The sequence below is a fragment of the Mustela putorius genome, unplaced genomic scaffold, assembly GCF_011764305.1.
Source record: "Mustela putorius furo isolate JIRA1106 unplaced genomic scaffold, ASM1176430v1.1 tig00000450_pilon_pilon_pilon, whole genome shotgun sequence".
Classification (NCBI taxonomy): domain Eukaryota; kingdom Metazoa; phylum Chordata; class Mammalia; order Carnivora; family Mustelidae; genus Mustela; species Mustela putorius.
This window is the reverse complement of record NW_025421385.1, coordinates 14,090,534-14,109,358: the sequence shown is the minus strand read 5'-3', so window position 1 is coordinate 14,109,358 and position 18,825 is coordinate 14,090,534. Positions and strand designations below refer to the sequence as shown.

Sequence of the window (18,825 nt, the reverse complement as noted above, 5' to 3'; positions counted from 1 at the left end):
TGTATGCATCCAACTTAAAACTCACTCCTGAGCAGGAATTGTGGCAGCCCAGAGTGCGTGGCAAATTAACATTTCTGCTAACTCTTATCACCTAGTACATAGCACAGCTAATATCATTGGGCTTTTTCTCGAAGGTGGAACATTCAAGTCAGACTTACATATGTTATGTAAACAACAAATACATGCTGCGTCTCAAATATCTAGATTGGAGGCACACCCCCCCCCCAGTTCCTCTGGAGCATAAAGCCAGCACACAGTAGACCCTTGGTGTATATTTGCTAAATTAACACATTTAACCCATAATCGAAGCATACTCTACATTTGATTTTAAATCCTAAGGTGACTTCTTTTGTGTAAAATATTCATATTGGTTAAACATCATTTCAGTTGATACATGATGCATTACATGGTATTTAGGATGAACTGTAATTTGTTAAAGTGGTATCATTTGTGTAACGCTGTTTCAGAATTTCCCTCTATTTTTAATATCCTGGGAACCTCAATATGGACACAGCCTAGGCTTTTCTGATTCTAAGAAGCCTCAACCCTGGTTCAATCCCAGAAAAACTCTTGGGACTTGATCTCTTATCTTCCTTCTCCATAGACAGTATAGACTAGCAGGCCTGGATTTCATGTGTGTGTATCTCTACCCATGGAACAGATCTCAAATGGTGTTCTTACCCGAAAAGTGGGTTCTGTGTGCTTTGTGCATGTTGATGGTGGCAGAAGAGGGAAAGGCTAAGAGATAAGCAGCAAAACTTCTGGAGGTACTGATTAGAACTGAAGAGAGGCCAAGAAGCCACACAGGAAGGGCCCTAGTTGTGCAGGAACAAAATCTTCCTGTGTCCCTCTAGTTTGGTGGCCGAGTCTGGGTTGAGTGAACCGAGTTGAGAGGGCCAGGAGTTGAAACTGCAGGACACCAATGTACCTCTACATTTCTGGTTCCAAAAATAAGGTCCCAGAGGGGCATGGGACAAAACCTGTCATGAATTTGCTTTACAGTTTGGTCTAGAATATATAACAATCTATTCCCTTGAAGCAGTGTTAAAAATGTTAATATTTTGGCAGAAAATATAAACGAGCTATAAATTGCCCCTATGTGGTCATCTCTGCTTGGCTGTTCTCCCCATATATAGTAATCCCCACCATGACACAGTAAATGTGGTTCGCAAATTCAATTGCACAAAATGTAGGATTGAGTTTAATTTGATGTTGATGAAAAATAGCATTTTTTGTTAGGTCTGTACTATGACAGAACACAAAGAGGAAGGATGTTCGAATTTACACTAAGCACAACTGACTTGGCAATAAGCTGAAACATTTATAACTAACTAAAAAGTCATCAAGGCCTCATCCCACCACTTCCTTAAATCACCACTGTCCTTCAAGCCCCTGCCCCACCACAGCACAGGACCTAAGGACTTGTCAACTTGGCTTGTCTTTCTTTGAGAATGGAGACAGGAATGAGGTCTACAGCCAAAGGCCAACCACATTATGATATAAATGTGTCTGGCCTGTGGGCTTATCTTTTGAAAAATAACATACAACAATAGCAATAACAAAGGTAACCACAGTTTTAAAAATACCACGGAGCTACTGGAAAATACCTCAGAAAATGAATCTACGGGGACCGTCAGTCACAAGCATGGGTGAGGCAAGTTCCGCATCTCTGAAATGGTATGAGCGATGCTTGAGAGACCCGTGTCCATGGAAGGTCTAAAGAGCCACATCCCCAGATCACACTAGGACTGCGGTGCCAGAAGATCTCCCCACCAGAATTGTTACCTTGTGTTGCTCACGTTTCCGCTGTATTGTGTTGGCTGTTTCCTCGTGGACCTGCTGAATGGTAATTTCCTCTCTCAAGGCCACCTCTGCTCTGTATAACCAAGCACCTATCGTGCCCAGAGGTGCGGGGAGAGATTTATCAAGCTGTATATGCCAATCAAAGAGCTGAAATACAAAAGGAGAAACATATAATTATCTTTAATACAGAAGACAATTCCTAAAACTCACCCAAATAATTTCCGAGGCCCACATAAGGGTCTGAGTTAATGATTTCAGGTTAACTTAATAAATATCAAGGAAGACATTATCTGTGTTCTGAATTTGATACTTTGAGAATGAGGAGAAAACTTTAGTTATGAGAAAGTTTTGAAGAAACTTAAAATACATCTTAGACATGAAAGGACATTATTGAGAGCTTAAACAATTTTCTTCTTAGAGGAAGAGCATGAAATCCCTGCTGAGTTTCAATTTGGCTTTCACTGAAAGGGAAGGGACTGGGTTTGCTGAAATGCTCAAGGATGTAGCTATTATACACTAGCTGATGCGTATCCTTTAAAATCTGCCACATGAGGACAGATCCAGAAAACTCAGGGTCATCCAGTCCTCTGTGGAGGAAGTAGAATATTCGACATTGCTTCTATGATGGTATAATTTCTAACTATTTCTTAATTTCTACCACGTCAAACAATTCTTAAGCAGTGTTTCCTGACTTATTGGAATGTCAGATGGGAGAGGTTGAGGTGCTTAGTTAGAACTAACCTAGTCTCTGGCAGAGTTTGTGGGAAAAGGATTAGATTATAAAATAAAAAGATAACAGGGTAAGTTCAAGGCAAATATTCTGATTAGTGATAGGAGTTTCAGAGGTTTCGAAATCTTGGCCTTTAAGTTTGCAGAATATTAACATGAATGTTATTGAGCAGTTCTTCTTCAGGCTCGTGAAGGACTGGATAAGAAAATTCGCTTAAATTAAAGGCTGTAAAAATGACTGTGCATATAGGCGGATGACCGACTGGTGGTGAAACCTGGTTATAGACTTTAGAGAAATTGTCGAGGCTCCATTCTCGGCAGAGTCATCTCTTCTAAATGTCCCAGAATTGAGTCTTTCAGGATTTCCATCCATCATCTACTCAACGGGGAAACTATGTACAAGGCAGGCAAAGCAGAAGAGTTGTTAAGCCGAGTACTTCCATTAACTTAGAAGAAAACTCCCATAGGTAAGCCTTGGATAGAGGCTGTAGGACCAGATGAAATATTGCTCTGTAGAAAAACATGATGGAAAATTTTCTTGGCTGTTATGTCAGCCTTCATGAAATTAATCTCGAGAGAACTTACCCTGGAGGACACTCTGTCCCAGGATTGTTTTACCAATGCTTGGTCAAGTGACAGTTTACCGTCTCTATGTACAGGTTGTATTAAATGTTCAATCTGTTTCCTTTTTAATTCATATTGAACTCTGAAGTGCTTAAATGACTAAAAGAGGAAAAAGAGCAACAACATGGAAATGAGTCAAAAACAGCAAATGCAAAGGAAACCACATTTCCTAAATAACAGTCCTTTATAGTGGGAAAACACTCAATATATGTTGTTGACATCATGATGGCAGTCATGATACTGAGAGCAGCTACTGTGCCCCAAGCCCAATGATGAGCTTGGTCCCATGCCAACTCCTCTCTACACATCATTCCTCGGGCTCCCTCCATAGCCCTACAACACTGACATACTCTATTTTTATTACCACAGGAAGCCCAGAGGTAACTTGGGAAGAATGAGTAGCAGAGGCAGGACTAAAACCTAAGATTTCTCATTTCTAGTTAAAATAATTTATGTGCCAGTCTATGCACATGAAGAAATAATAGTAAATAGGAATATAAACCTATGATAAGAATCAAAATAGTTGCTTTACTTCTAAGTACCAAATAATTTAGGTTAGAAATTATACATATCCAAATTATGCTGGTTTAAAGATAACTAAATTTGTGTTTAAGTAAGCCGGGGTAAAGAGGTTTACTTAAGGGACCTCAATTATATAATAATACTTTGATTTAACTTTATGGCATTAAAATATTAATTATTGTATCATTCCCTTTATCATCATGTTAAACATAAATCTGTAATACGTAGACTTAACCATATGTCTGATACTAACCTTAACAAGTACTGACTTTAATTAAAGTTCTACATTTCCTATTAAATGAACACATCCTAAAATAAGTCTCCAAGTCCAAATATGAATTGAAAATGTCACTAAAATGTGCAATTATGTTAAAGAACATGAGAATGTCCCTACAGAATCTAGCCGGTAACACATTTGAAAGAATTTCTGAATAAACAAACATGTCAGTTCACAAGAAGAACACTGGGGGGAGACGGTGAGTAAATATTTTACCACAACTTTTCTTCCATTGACTCTAACTTAATGTCATTTAAAAATACCAAAAACATAAAATCGATCTTCAGTTTTGTTCCACAGAATTCTATGCATGAAAAAACAGGATAATGAACTATTGACTGATAAGTGGGAACAGAAAACGCTGATTATGTAAGAAACACACCAATGAGAAAAATGTTCCCTGTTTTCAGGGAACATTTCCCTGTTTCCAGATTTCAGATGGTCCCTAAATCTTTTTTAAAAGACAGCTGATCATCTTTGGCCTGAAAGGCATGTTTCTGTTTCATAATATTCTAATCCTCTGTTTTCCCTTTATACAAACATCTGTATAACAGGTAACTTCATAATTTGGACTTGATTTTTTTTATAATTTATGCCCAAACAAAAACTCACCAATGGTCTAATAAATATAGTCACATTTGTTCTTATATTTCTCTTCTCCATTTACTGGTTTAATCATTTTTTTCATGAAGCTCATCCAGAAAATATTATATTTCAGAAAAAAAGATTACACTGAGTGTCAAAGCAATTAAATACGCACGTACACATTGCTTTGTCATGTGCAACAAATATAATATTGATGGAGTCATCCATCTAAATTCGGGCCACTTTACAGATATTGTTACATAAAATCCACACATTAATGCCAACGGCGAAATCCTTTCTCATCTGCCATGCTGAGTCTCATATCACCACCCCCTTTTATGTAGCAAGACTGATTAAAATATAATGTAGACTAGAATATATTTACAGTTTGGCCGCTGAAACGCAATGCTATTGTAACTGGAAGGAAAACATCAATGCTGCATGCAATAAATCACAAATTCATGGGAAAACCTAAGATTTTGTGTCTGAGGAGTGAAAATTGAAAGCCGAAATCCAAGTAATGGCGGTCTAAGGAGACTGGGGGAACTACAGCAGCAACAACCCTGGCCTCAATTTGAAAGCTACAGTGTTGAACCAGGCAGGTGGCAACAGAAACAGATCCCATGATGGGCCCACGCCAAACAGTCATGTTGCGAGACTTTATTAAACACGGCTTATTCTATAATAGTTTTCTATTTGCACTGAAGTCATTTTTTGGTGGAATTTTTTGTTATCTGACATCTACAAGATCATGAGCTGTAGAAAAGCAATGACCAGACGTTTATGTTTGGGGTCATCTATAAGACTCCGAGTTCCAGAAGAGTCATAAACCCTCAGAGCTCTAAGTACAGAATGGACACACACAATTTAAAACTACTAATTCTACCTCTCAGGATATATCCAGAGGAAATGAAAAGAAGATACTGAAGAGACACCTGCACTCCCTTGTATACTGCAGCACTAATCACAATAGCCAAGCCATGGAAGGAGCCTGCGCGCCTATTAATGGATGAATGATAGGAGATGTGATAGATCAATCCATCGATAAATGCCATGAGAAAGAAGGACATCCTGCTTTTTGTAACAACACAGATGGACCTTGAGGACATTATGCTGAGTGAGATAAAGTAGACAAAGAAAGACAATAATTTGTGGTATCACTTACATGTGAAAAAAAACAAACTCATAAAAAGAAAGAAAATGGTGATTACCAAGGGTGGTGGGGAGATAGGAAAGATGTTATTTAAGTGTACAAACTTGCAACGAGTAGTAAGTCAGGCCTAGAGTGAATGTAGATAACAATATTGTATTATATTCATCAAACTTGCTAAAAGACTAGAATTTAATTATCCCAACCACAAAAAAGAAATACTTAAGTGGTGTGACAGAGGTGCTAATTATCTCTACGATGGCAATCATATGATAATAGAATGTCTTAAATTTTTTAAAACTACCTATTTATACAGAAACACAATTATTAAATTACATGCAAACTTAAGATAACACATAATATTTCCTTAAAGGTTTTTCTCATTAATATCATTTGAAAGATTGGACATGGATTAAATGACATATATTAATATTACTCATAAAAAGGTATTCAAGAAATTGAAATCATTTTCATATATTACCTGATATTTATCTTGCAAATTTGATTCCGTCATCTGTGCCCTTGTCAAATCTCTTTCAAACTGTTCTATCCAAACTTTTGCTTCCTTCAGAATTAGCCTGTCTTCTCTCTAGAAACCAGCAGACATCACAATTTCATTAGTAACTATGTACTGATTTAATTACTTAATACCTGGCTGATTCTAGAATGCACTGAGTATTTAAATAACTTCCAACTGTCTCTGAAAAATATTCTCTCTCAGATGGGATTGGGAGGGAGACAAACCATAAGTGACTCTTAATCTCACAAAACAAACTGAGGGTTGCTGGGGGGAGGGGGTTTGGGAGAAGGGGGTGGGATTATGGACATTGGGGAGGGTATGTGCTTTGGTGAGTGCTGTGAAGTGTGTAAACCTGGTGATTCACAGATCTGTACCCCTGGGGATAAAAATATATGTTTATAAAAAATAAAAAAAAAAAAGAAAAAAAATATTCTCTCTCCTCTCCCTCACCTCTTTTGGAGAGTAAGAGACAAAAGTTAATTCTAGAAAAATAACTTAATCATCTTGCTAAATACTGAAATGATCTACCTCCATTTTCTTTTCAAGAAATAGTATTTAATTAAGAAAAAGTGCTCAAGAGAAAATGTCCTAAATACAAAAATACTCAGAAAGAGCAATGGCCTATGAAAACATAGGCCAAGGGTGCTTCTCAACCCAAGGTCATTTGTACCACCAGAGGACCATTCCAGATGAGAAAAATTTTGACTGAACCCAAGGAATTAAAGTCAGAATAACACTGTGGACTAGTATTATTTTAAAATGCTATTCAGTATTTTAAGCTCTATGATGACAGAAAATATTTATTTTGTTTAATATGGTACTACCAGATGCTGGTAACACAGCACCTAAAGAATATTTGCCAAAATATTTCCTGAATGAATGCATCCAGGCTACCACACACATCTCAAACATGAAAAAACAAAAACAAAAACAAAACAAAACAAAACCTCATCAGAGATTTATATCATTATTTCCACAAATAATAACAAGCCATTCTAGCGTTGATTTAGTGAAAATACCTTAATCTTTCAAAAGACTTCTTATCTGGTAAGAATGTGAAAGTAATCAAAAACACATTTAACATGGTTCTTGGCACTTACAAATAGCTTCCAACTACAGCATCTCACTCAGTCACAGCCCTGTGACACAGACGAGGTGACTGATGACAGGTTAAGTGGCAGAGGAGATAGAGTGCTGGCCATGGAGGTGGGCAAAGCTGGTCCAAATTCTGGTTCTGACAAGTATCAACTCTGTGACTTTTGACACATCTTTTTTTTTTTTTTTTTTTTTTTTTAATCCTCTCTATGGTTGTGCTGTCATCTGAGTAGACACCACACACTGCTTCCCAGTTTGGGAGGAAATTCATGATAACCTGGGCCGCACACCAAGCACAGAGACTGGCCCACAGGGCTGTCATGATGCATGCCTTCTCTCAGTTTTGCCTGCCCAGTCTCCCTCACTATATAATGGTAGAATAAATGACTGGTAATATAGATAAGTAGAGAAAGAAATGGAACAGGAGCCCAAAACTTCAAAGCTTTAGCTTTTTCTAAGATGGCTCCTCTGCATGAGCAGATAAATGTGATAAAGGTTCATTGGTTGACCATCATGCCCATAAAAGCACATATGACACATTCTTAGGCACTCAGAGGAACTAAATGCTCTTGGTTTACCTCCAAAGTATCAGAAGCTAATGTGACCACTAAGTGGGAGGAACTCCATCAACGTGAGCATGGGACCTCACTATGAGCCTCCAGGGACCCATTTCTCACCAATTGAAATTATTTCACAAAGTCATCTGAGAGAAAGAATTATGTTCTTAAAATAACTTCAATAGAGTTCATCTAGTAAATGACTTTTCCACTGGTGGGGCAGTGTCAGGCCAACTGCAATAAAGTAAGAAGCATATGGCTATTCACACACTCAACATTCTCCTTTTAAGAGGAGATACTGTACAAACAATATTTAGATTCCCAGAGAGCATTTAGTCTGTGGTTCTTCTTCAACTGTTAACTTTCATATGCATTCAAAGACCTGGGGTTCTATTCACCTACAGAAGACCACCTAAACTCCACGCAGCTAAATAGCCAAAATTCTCATGACTTTTTCTCTTTCTCTCTTTTTCATGCAAACATACACACAGGCATCTTTACATGTTCTATAGCAGGTTTATATGTACATCAACTCATGATTCATGGAGCATGAAATAAAAATTAATTTAATATTTGACATAAAATTACTTTTAATTGTTATTCCAATGTTGGCATAAAGTCTACTCTGCTGAGAGATCATTAACCTCAGGCCTAGATGGAACATAAAGAGAGATGGAAAAAGTACAGGATCACATGGAAAGGGAAAGAGCTCATAATCATGAATTTCACAAGCATATTGAGCACTTACTACATGTCATGAACTTTACTAAATAAACTATATGACCAAATATTGAGCAGGAGATAAAACTCAGAATACAAGCTAGATGAATACTTACCTTTTTCCAAATAATTATTTCCTGTTTAATATTTTAACATATAAAAATAAATCTTTAGCTTTATTTTTTATTTCTACTATCACATACAAAGAAACCATAGTTATTATAAATTTTTCCTTTTATTAGTGCTATTGTGTTATTAAAAAGAAATTAATTGATGCTATCTTATAATTAAAGATTAGCCCATGGGAGTGGCTTAGACTATAACTAACATTCAATAACACGTATGTTATTTATTCCATTAGAAAGGAAAAGGAAATAACAGAATTAATACATTAAAAGAAATGTGTAGGTAAGGACAAATACATGCAAAGGAATGGCTAATAAGCTATGCAACATAGGATGCTTGAAAGAGGTCACTGATTCAAGATTATTTAAATCTTACCTTAAAAATTTGGATAGAATTTGCAAAACATGGAAAACCTGGAAGTATTTCCTAACAATATGAAAAAATAATATATAGAAAAATAATATAAATCAGGGACAAAAGTTATACAGGAAACAAGAAAAAAAAACAATGGAGAGACAACTGTCCATAAATAAATAGATGGTAATTTTACGGGTATAGTAACTTTAAGAGCTTTTTGGAACTTTTGAAAGCATCGAAATGTGCAAATTCAATAAGGCAATGTAATACTCTAGCATTTGATGTTTTGTTTTAATTTTTGGCAATATTTACATTTCACATATATTTATAGATTGAAATAGTAACCATTTTAAGTGGTGAACTATGTAGAGAGGAGGTTCTTTTCTCTTAAATATACTCCAATATGCATCTCTTACCCTATACCAATCAAGAAAGTGCAGTGCTGAGCGCAGTCGGCAGTATTTGTTGCAGAAGGAATGAGTGAATAAATAACTTAAAGTTGAATAGCTCAGAGAGATCAACTAATAGGCCTATTTTATTTATTTATGATTGAGTGCTAGAACACCTTTAGGGAAAATGATCAGTTTTATCAGTTGGAGTAAGAAAGGCATAGCAATGTCTATTTCCAATAGGAAAATCAGATTTTAAAAATTTATCTATAAAATATCTAATTTAAATACTCATAATGAGGACACAGTAATCAAAGTCATCAAAAATGGAAGCTTAGGAGACACGTTGTTGCCAAGCTTTTTAAAAAGTGAATTAAAAGAACTCTTCCCTAAGACTTGATTAGACAGATATTAAGTATTATGAAATGATGGCATCAATAGCCCATAGGGGTGTAGTCTATACAATCTTAAAAAGTTTCACTAGATAAAATTAGAGGGCCATTTAGCTGCATTAAGCAAATGAAAAGTATATAAAATACATAAAATTCCTTTTTTCTTATTGAAAATATTCATTTTTAGATGCATATGCCCTATGTTATAAATGCCACACAAAAAGGGGCAAAGCTTATAATGTGCTTTCTTAAAATCAATTTTTGAAATAACCCTGAAGAAATTATATGTACTCTTTTTTCAGGAAGGGATAGAGGGAATGTTTTAAAGGGATAATCAGAATTTATTTTCTAGATAATGAAATTAATCTCTTCATAATAAAGCCTCTTTAGTAAAGCATATTAACAAGCTTATGCCAGGAATGTGTGTCTTTCAAATCCTGAGGAGTTTTGGCATTTGATTCTTGCTCATGGACATTAATAAAAGCACCTCATTTTGTTTCTCAGACACTGCCAGTCACAGAGTTTACTCATCTGGGGAGACGATTAATGTCAGAGAAATTAAAACAGTACAAACGCAGAAACTTGATCAGAAATAAACCCGATTGGGAAACACAAGGACTTGGATATGAAAATCACATGGAAAGCTGACTTTGTCTAGGTTGTGTGGGGTAATGCTTTCTAATAGAGTTTCTTATTCACACAGCAGTATCCACACCGGATTATATTCTCAAAACCCAGAAAGCCCCCAAATGACACCAAAGTATCTGCATCAATCTATGCTAGGATGTGTATAGAAAGTCTGCATGTGATGCTTCTTAGAAACATTTGCTCTGCTGACTATGGAGAAGTTACTTGGCTGGTCAACATTTGCGCCTGAATCTTGTCAAGGAACAAAACAGGTTTCCTGAATGAGAGTTTTAAAAAAATAAACATGGTTCTTGATAGAACACTTGATAGTGCCAAATTAACATCGTCCAAGCAAACTAGGAAACACCAGTTTTGCTTAATTTCTGTGAAGTCACAGATTTCTATTAGTGCAATACCTTTGCCTATTTGAAAATCTGGGGTTATGAACCCTTGGCTTTTTCCTTTCGTAGACCTGTTTCTAAGTCTTGTTTGGAAGCCAAGTGAAGTTTTTCAGGGTTTTGTGGGGGGGGGGGGCGGTGTTTCTCTTCATTATAATCTCAAACTGCTTTAAAAACTCTAGTTGAGACCTGAGCAGTGAAGTCAGTTATTTTCTTTAACATATCTTGAAAATTCCATTTCTTTCTTTCCCTGATGTCATTTTGCCGTATAATTAATTTTAAATTCAGTAGTAAATCCACCTCCTTATAATAAAAAAAAATAATAATACTTAAAAATTAGAAGAATGGTAATATCCATTATTAAAATCTGTGAAAACAGGCATTCTGATGTGCTAGCTAGACTGTAAAATGGGACAAACTTTCTACAGGAAAATTTGAAAAAAATTCAAAAAGCATTAAAAATCTATATGCACTTTAGCCTAGAGATTCCACTTTTAAGACAGAATACTAAAACAATGTTTTATTATAAAATTGTTCCTAGAAGCATTTTTTATAATGGCAAAAATTCAGAAATTTTCAACAAGTAAGACTGAATAAATTATTGTATACCATATGATGTCCTGGAGAGAATGGCATAAGAAGAATTTTTTATGTTAACAGAAAAAATGATGAAATTGTATGTGTACTATAATTCCATTTCTGTTAAAATATTATACATCTCTATATACATATAGAAAAATGTTGGAAGCTTACACCAACATATTAATTTTTTTCTAGGATAGGGTCTCTCTAGAAGAAATCTAAGTACAGATCATTTTCTTTTTCCTTTTTTTCACTTTTTCTTTTTTATGACAATGAACATAAGTCATTGGATTAGTATAAAAATACATTATTTAAAATATTGAGAGGCTAAACAAATCTAATCACAGTGGATAATTAGGACTTTTACACGTCTGCCTTCCTTCTGTATGTCTGTTGTGAGTACTGACTTACATAATAAATCTGAAAGTCAAAATCAGATTTTCTCAGATTGAACAGGATATGGGGTCTCAAGCTCTACAGGCACAAATGACATGATGAATATAAAATTACTTCAATCCTCAGATTACTAAATGAATCTCCCAACATGTCTACCTTTCTCACTTTTAATTCATCAGTGTTATATGTCCAGCATTTATCATTAATAATGCTTTCTCTCACATATCCAACATATACATCAGAAAAATCTTTCCCTATAATCTCCTCTCACATTGGTGATACCTCTTCCTTACTTTTTGAAATACATTCCAAAATAAAATAAAATAAAATAAATAAAATAAAATAATGCATTCAAACTTAATTTTTAGAAAGCACCATGCTTAAACATCTATGTCACTATCACTGAGTGTGCTATCAGTCCTTGAAGAAAAAAATACTTACATCAGTCTCTTGCCCATCAGTGCCAGTATTGTGGATGTCAGGGTAATGTTTCAGAAACTGGGCTACATATGTCATAATAGACTTCTCATCTGGTTTATCCACATCAACATCTGGAACAACGAAAACCAAATATGAACAGGTTAATCAGCCTTCTTTATATTTTAATCACACAGACTTTGGAATCTTTTACCAATGCAAAAGAAAAAGAAAATTAATATTTTGAGATGGTGAGGGAAGGCAAACCCATTTAGTTTGGCTGATACGTGATAGGAATGCTATGATGTAGATAGGTGACACATTTTAATTACTAACTTTTGGGAAAGTAATACATGTTTCATTTAAGTAATCTCAACGATAATTCACCAGAAATCTGAGACACGATATGGTAATTCAGATATTCTGCGTCATTAATAAAATACAAATACTATGTAAATTTCAGAACTGGGGTGATCAGGTAGTTAAAAAAAATGTTAACAGGTGTGGCAACAAATGCCATGCCCATAAAGCCTGTATACTGTATCTGGACAAATATAGATAAGCTCCCTCTTGCCTCCACAAGTTTTATTTTAGAAAAGAGGGAGATGCCTTATGCTCAGTTCTTTGGATAACCTCTCCCTTGTGCATGATTCTCTAAATTACTACAGTTTGAACAGTGAAGTACTCTGAGGGAAAACACAGATTGAAAAGATATTTTTAATTAGAGGTTTACTCATCATTATAGAATGAGAGGGGCTAAGACTGCAACATATAAAGTGCTGAATGTTTTAAATCACCTTTTAATTATCCCTTTTAAAGGCCATGAAATTGTGACTACATTTGGAGTTTACAAATATCTGACAAAACAAACAAAAGCCATGGAAACCAAAATATAAACTACTCTAATATTTTGAAATGTGCCTTGTGATTTGAGACACAATTTCTATGGACTATCAAGGCAGGATTGAAAAAGTGCTACGGCTCAAAAGACTTCAAAGGAAACCATGGTCATGCATTCTGAAAGCACCGGATGTCTCAGAGGTGGCTGTAGAAATGACAAGATCAGGACGTGGAAGATGTGAAGAACAAGTAAAACTTTCACGAGATATGAATGTGGGAAAAAAACACGTAACACATGATTTAATACAGTAATTCAGCATTTAAACATATGCGTCACTAAATCATAAACTAATTGTTGTAATAGATATAGATCTATTTAATCCGTATTCCTCAATGTTTATACATCATGGTTAGCTAAATAACCTTTTTAAAATTAATTAATTTGGGATGACTGCCTGGGTGGCTCAGTTGGTTAAGCCACTGCCTTCAGCTCAGGTCATGATCTCAGGGTCCTGGGATCAAGTCCTACATCAGGCTCTCTGCTCAGCGGGGAGCCTGTTTGTCTCTCTGCCTCTGCCTGCTTGTGTGCTTGTGTGCTCTCTCTCTCTCTCTGACAAAGAAATAAATAAAAATCTTTTTAAAAATTAAAAAAAATAAAATTAATTAATTAATTTTTTATGTTTAATTTTTTTAATTAAAAAAGCTTAAGATCAATAACTTTTTTTTGGGGGGGGGACTTCGTATGAGGAAACAAAAGATCACCTTATATCTGGGCTAGGCTTGTATCTGGGCAACCTCAGTTCTATCATCAAAGGGAACATTAAGCTTCATTAGTCCAGTGGATATGAAAGAATCATTTATACCCTCCTGTCGTCCTACTCAAAAACATTGAGGGCTGGGTTGTGCATATGGCTTTCCCCTTGAGCTAAACACTATTGATGTGTGTGTGTGTGTGTGTGTGTGTGTGTGCGTGTCCACAGAAACAAGCTGGAAAGACCTTGGCTATCCTAGTCAATCTGGGGAGTCCCCAGCAGGATCCTGAAGTGGCAAGGGATCTCCACACTGCTTTCATCTCAGGGGAAGTCAACCAGGGGTTTGTAGGTATTTATATCCTACTCCTGGAGGTACAATTGTCTCCACTTAGGCACTCTTTTAGAGTCAGGCATGCTCACTGTGAAATCTCATCTTTGAAAAGAACCTGTTTTCCTTGTATTTACTTTGCTTTTTTTTTTTTAAATTGGAGGGGAGGGGTAGAGGGAAAGAGAGAGAGAGAAAATCTTAATCAGGTTCCACACACGCATGGAGCCTGATCTGGGGCTTGATCTCATGACCCTGAGATCATGACCTAAGCTGAAATCAAGAGTTAGACGCTTAACTAACTGAGCCACCCAGGCACCTCTGTATTTACTCCTGCACATCCATTAACAGAAATATCCATAACCGTCAACCCAAACAAGTTGTTTGTGACATTTGGATAATTCACTTTTAAAAAATGATTTATTTATTTGAGAGAGAGAGAGAGGAAGAGAGAGAGCAGGCAGTGGAGGGGTAGAGGGTGAGGGAGGGAGAGGGAAAGAAGCAGACTCCCTGCTGAGAGCAGAGGGAGAAGCAGGTTCAATCCCAGGACCCTGAGATCAGATCTCAGCCAAAATCAAGTGTTGGATGTTTAACTAACTGAGCCACCCAGATGCCCCTGGAGAATTCACTTTTAATCCTTTTATTTCAATATAACAATTTATTCAGTTTACTAAAGTTTATTAAAGGCATCAAAATTGTCTTTTGCAGGCTTGGAAGAGCTTAATCCTTTTCCATAACGTCTTAAAGATTTTTTTTTTAAGATTTTATTTATTTGACAGACAGAGATCACAAGTAGGCAGAGAGGCAGGCAGAGAGAGGAGGAAGCAGGCTCTCCCCGCTGAGCAGAGAGCCCGATGCGGGGCTTGATCCCAGGACCCTGGGATCATGACCTGAGCTGAGGGCAGAGGATTTAACCCACTGAGTCACCCAGGCACCCCTCCACAACATCTTAAAATTCACAATCTTACCAAAAAGTTGCCAGACAGTTCTAATGAAAAAGAGAATTCGACCATTTGTATGGTTTTCCCAACTGACACCAGGATACTGGATGATGGTCAACATTTCTAAGTTCCTAACGACTGACATTTTATTTTATTTTATTTTATTTTATTTTATTTTATTTTAAGATTTTATTTATGTATTTGACAGACAGAGACCACAAGTAGGCAGAGAGGCAGAGAGAGAGGGGGAAGCAGGTTCCCTGCTGAGCAGAGAGCCTGACTCGGGGCTCGATCCCAGGACCCTGAGATCATGACCTGAGCCGAAGGCAGAAGCTTAACCCACTGAGCAACCCAGGCGCCCCATGACTGACATTTTAAAGATACGATCTTAGATTATTAATAACCTCTTGCTTCTTCTAGATTCTTTGTTATGTAAAGAGAGTGATTCTGTCACCCTGAACATCCCTCCTCACGCTAACATGCACACTTCTAAAGCTTTCATTCCGCCCTTACTCTATGGAGTTACCACACTTCACCTGGCTGACACCACCAATGCCAAAATGCTGTTTGGGGCAACAGAACTATATTTCGCTCCCATATCTAGTAGTAAATATTTTTTCCAAAAGAAAATCAGTGCAGGAAGGTACTATTTCTTCCTGCTTTCCTACAGTTTTCTGGATAAGGTCTGATAAGGTCTTGGAAATCATCTGTGATTTCTGCCTTTAAGACATAGAAAACTACTGCTTTGACATGTGTGTGCAAGAACCAGCAACGACTCTTCTTACCTTCAGGATCCAGCAGTCTCGGGATTCCTAGTTCTGTTTCAGCAATAGTGAAAGCCTCCGCCAGGTTTTCCCGGTTAGGTCTCCCTTTCACTCGCTCCAAGTCCACTAATTCTGGTCGAATGGCGTGGATGATGGAATGAAAGGCAAGCCCACTCCTCCAGCTCCGCCCAAAATCTTTTACTTCGATTCCTGTCTGCCTTAGTGTGATAAAAAATTACAATAATGTTACATTCTGAAGAGATAATATGCACTGTCCTCAAGGACTAATGCAAAATCTAATCCTCAGGAATGACTGAAGGGCAGTTAGTCACAGTAGGTAGCTGCTTGAAAAAAATTAGGCAAAACAAAAGTTCTAGAGGGTAACAAGAGAGCAGGAGAAATTTTGGTTCCATACTTGAGTTTTCTATATCAGACTTTTCAGTCATTGAGATATTCAATGTAAAAGCACATTTTTTAAAAAAGATTTTATTTATTTGACACAGAGAGAGAGAGATCACAGCAGGCCGAGAAGGAGGCAGAGAGAGAGGAGGAAGCAGGCTCCCTGCTGAGCAGAGAGCCCCATGTGGGGCTCGATCCCAGGACCCTGAGATCATGACCTGAGCCGAAGGCAGAGGTTTAACCTACTGAGCCACCCAGGCACCCCTAAAAGCACATTTTTAAAGGAAACTAATATAGAGAAAACATATCTGGAAAAATAAAAAAAGAAATTCTAAAAACATCAAAACTGATAGTAATTCATCACCGTATATTTCTGAAGAAGTGTCTAGCACATTTCTAATGACAATGATAAAAAAAAAATGTGTTCTACATGCACAGGTATTAACTACTAAGATTATATGGATGAATTTTATCAAATGCTTTAGAATGAACAAGTGCAAATGCATGTGATCATATCTCTAAAGCAGTCACACGGAACCCACATGTCACGTCATGTAAGTTCAGACAAGTTTCCATTTACCCTCCTGATCAAATTGTTTTTTAAACTCTGTTTTTGGAATTGCCTTGAGAGGCATTTTGGAAGTGCCTTGGTGGCAAATCTCTGCACTTTTGTGGTGGATGTGATTAATTCAAAGCCAGTTATTATAATTAAGAATTCATTCAAATAGTAATAGTATAGTATTACTATAGTAATAGTAATACTTTGTTGTTGAAAATAAAAGTGATACAAGCTCACAATTATTTTTTTCCCATGTAACTTATCAACTAAATATAAAGGCAGCTCCAAAAAGGAGATTACAAAAATGTCTTTGAACAGCATCTCGTGGTTAAGTATAGAGCCTTTGAAGGTGATGAATTAGCTGACATTCAATGGATGAATATCTTCGTAGTTTCCTTTAAAAAAAAAAAAATAGGGGGCACCTGGGTGGCTCAGTGGGTTAAGCCTCTGCCTTTGGCTCAGGTCATGGTCTCAGGTCCTGGGACCAAGCCCCACATCAGGCTCTCTGCATAGCGGAGAGCCTGCTTCCCTCTCTCTCTTTGCCTGCCTCTTGCCTACTTGTGATCCCTCTCTATCTCTATCAAATAAATAAATAAAATCTTTTAAAAAAATAGTCCCATTATCATTCTTTGTAAATGAAGCAGACTTAATATCACCAAACTCTCTTTTTTACTATATTCTCAAGATTCCCAGGGACCGTAAGGTATATTTGTCTGATACGTTGACTAATATACAAAGTTGGTAAGTGCCCTTAAATTTTATCTCTGCAAACTTAAGAGTCAATTTAAATCCTCTCCTAACAATGTACGTTCAGCTTGGATTAAACGGCTTGTGCTGAAAATAGCATCACTGGATCTCATCACTGCCTTCATAAATACATATTTTCAAAACAATTTTGTAAAATGCCAGTAATTACAAAGTAATCCTCTACCTGCTCTTAGTTCTTTGAGAGTTTCTGTCTCTGGTAGTTGCAAGTAATATTTTCAGCCGGTGTCTGACACACAGGCAAAACCCACCCAGATGGGACAGTTCAGCATGCTCCAGTCAACTCTTCGCTTCATACATTTACCCCGGCTTCATCTTATTTTTCCACTTACATTTTCCTTTTGCTCATGTTTCCTCATTTGAAAATGTTTTCATCTTCACAGATATCTCAAATTATTGCAATAATTTTAATGCAATAAGGCGTGTGTAAACAGCCAAACAATTAGCTAGCAAATATTCATCATGTATTAGATATTTTCTGATTTTCCCCAACTTGTTTATTGTTTCAAATAATTTCAACAATAAATATATAAAATATTTCCCAAATTTTACTATGTTGGAATAATTTTTCAAGTTTCGTTACATCTTTTTCTATATTTGTTGAACATACACAGACACACACATACACACCTATTGTGTTTCATATTATATCAAAGCAATAGATGATATTCCTTAAAAGTTTTAGTTTTAGTCCAAACCCCTCATTTGAGAATCTGAGATACAAAATCTAGGAAAACTTGGATATGTCACTTAAAAAAACAATACAATAACTTTTTTTTTTAAAGGGGTTTTATTTTTATTTATTTATTTATTTTTAAAGATTTTATTTATTTATTTGACAGAGAGAGATCACAAGTAGGCAGAGAGGCAGGCAGAGAGAGAGGAGGAAACAGGCTCCCCGCTGAGCAGAGAGTCCGATGCGGAACTCGATCCCAGGACCCTGAGCTCATGACCTGAGCCGAAGGCAGCGGCTTAACCCACTGAGCCACCCAGGCGCCCCACAATATAATAACTTAAAGAAACTTGGACACATCACTTAAAGAAGTGATGAAGTATACCAGGTTTACAGGCAGATGTGATCTCTAATACATATTTACTTCAAGTTATTTTGAATGGACCTGGATATACATGTTTTCATTTGTCTTGTTATCTTATTAATTTTTGTCTTAAAATACAATTATTCTTCCTAGACATCTCAAAATAAAGTAAGCAAA

General features: G+C 36.4%; 1 protein-coding gene across 16 annotated transcripts in view; it reads right to left on the bottom strand.

Moving 5' to 3' along the window:
* The window catches only part of SYNE1 (spectrin repeat containing nuclear envelope protein 1), a 464,420-nt gene that overhangs the window by 319,852 nt on the left and 125,743 nt on the right, over positions 1-18,825 (bottom strand). For 15 of the 16 annotated variants that reach the window (XM_013056743.2, XM_013056751.2, XM_013056755.2 and 12 more), the window contains 6 exons: positions 15,910-16,106; positions 12,291-12,400; positions 9,084-9,134; positions 6,172-6,279; positions 3,118-3,255; positions 1,786-1,950 (listed from right to left, as the gene is read on the bottom strand). In XM_013056743.2, the coding sequence (XP_012912197.1) occupies positions 1,786-1,950; positions 3,118-3,255; positions 6,172-6,279; positions 9,084-9,134; positions 12,291-12,400; positions 15,910-16,106 (769 nt within the window). The remainder of the gene's footprint in view (positions 1-1,785; positions 1,951-3,117; positions 3,256-6,171; positions 6,280-9,083; positions 9,135-12,290; positions 12,401-15,909; positions 16,107-18,825) is intronic. The other variant, XM_013056750.2, reaches the window with a different exon arrangement.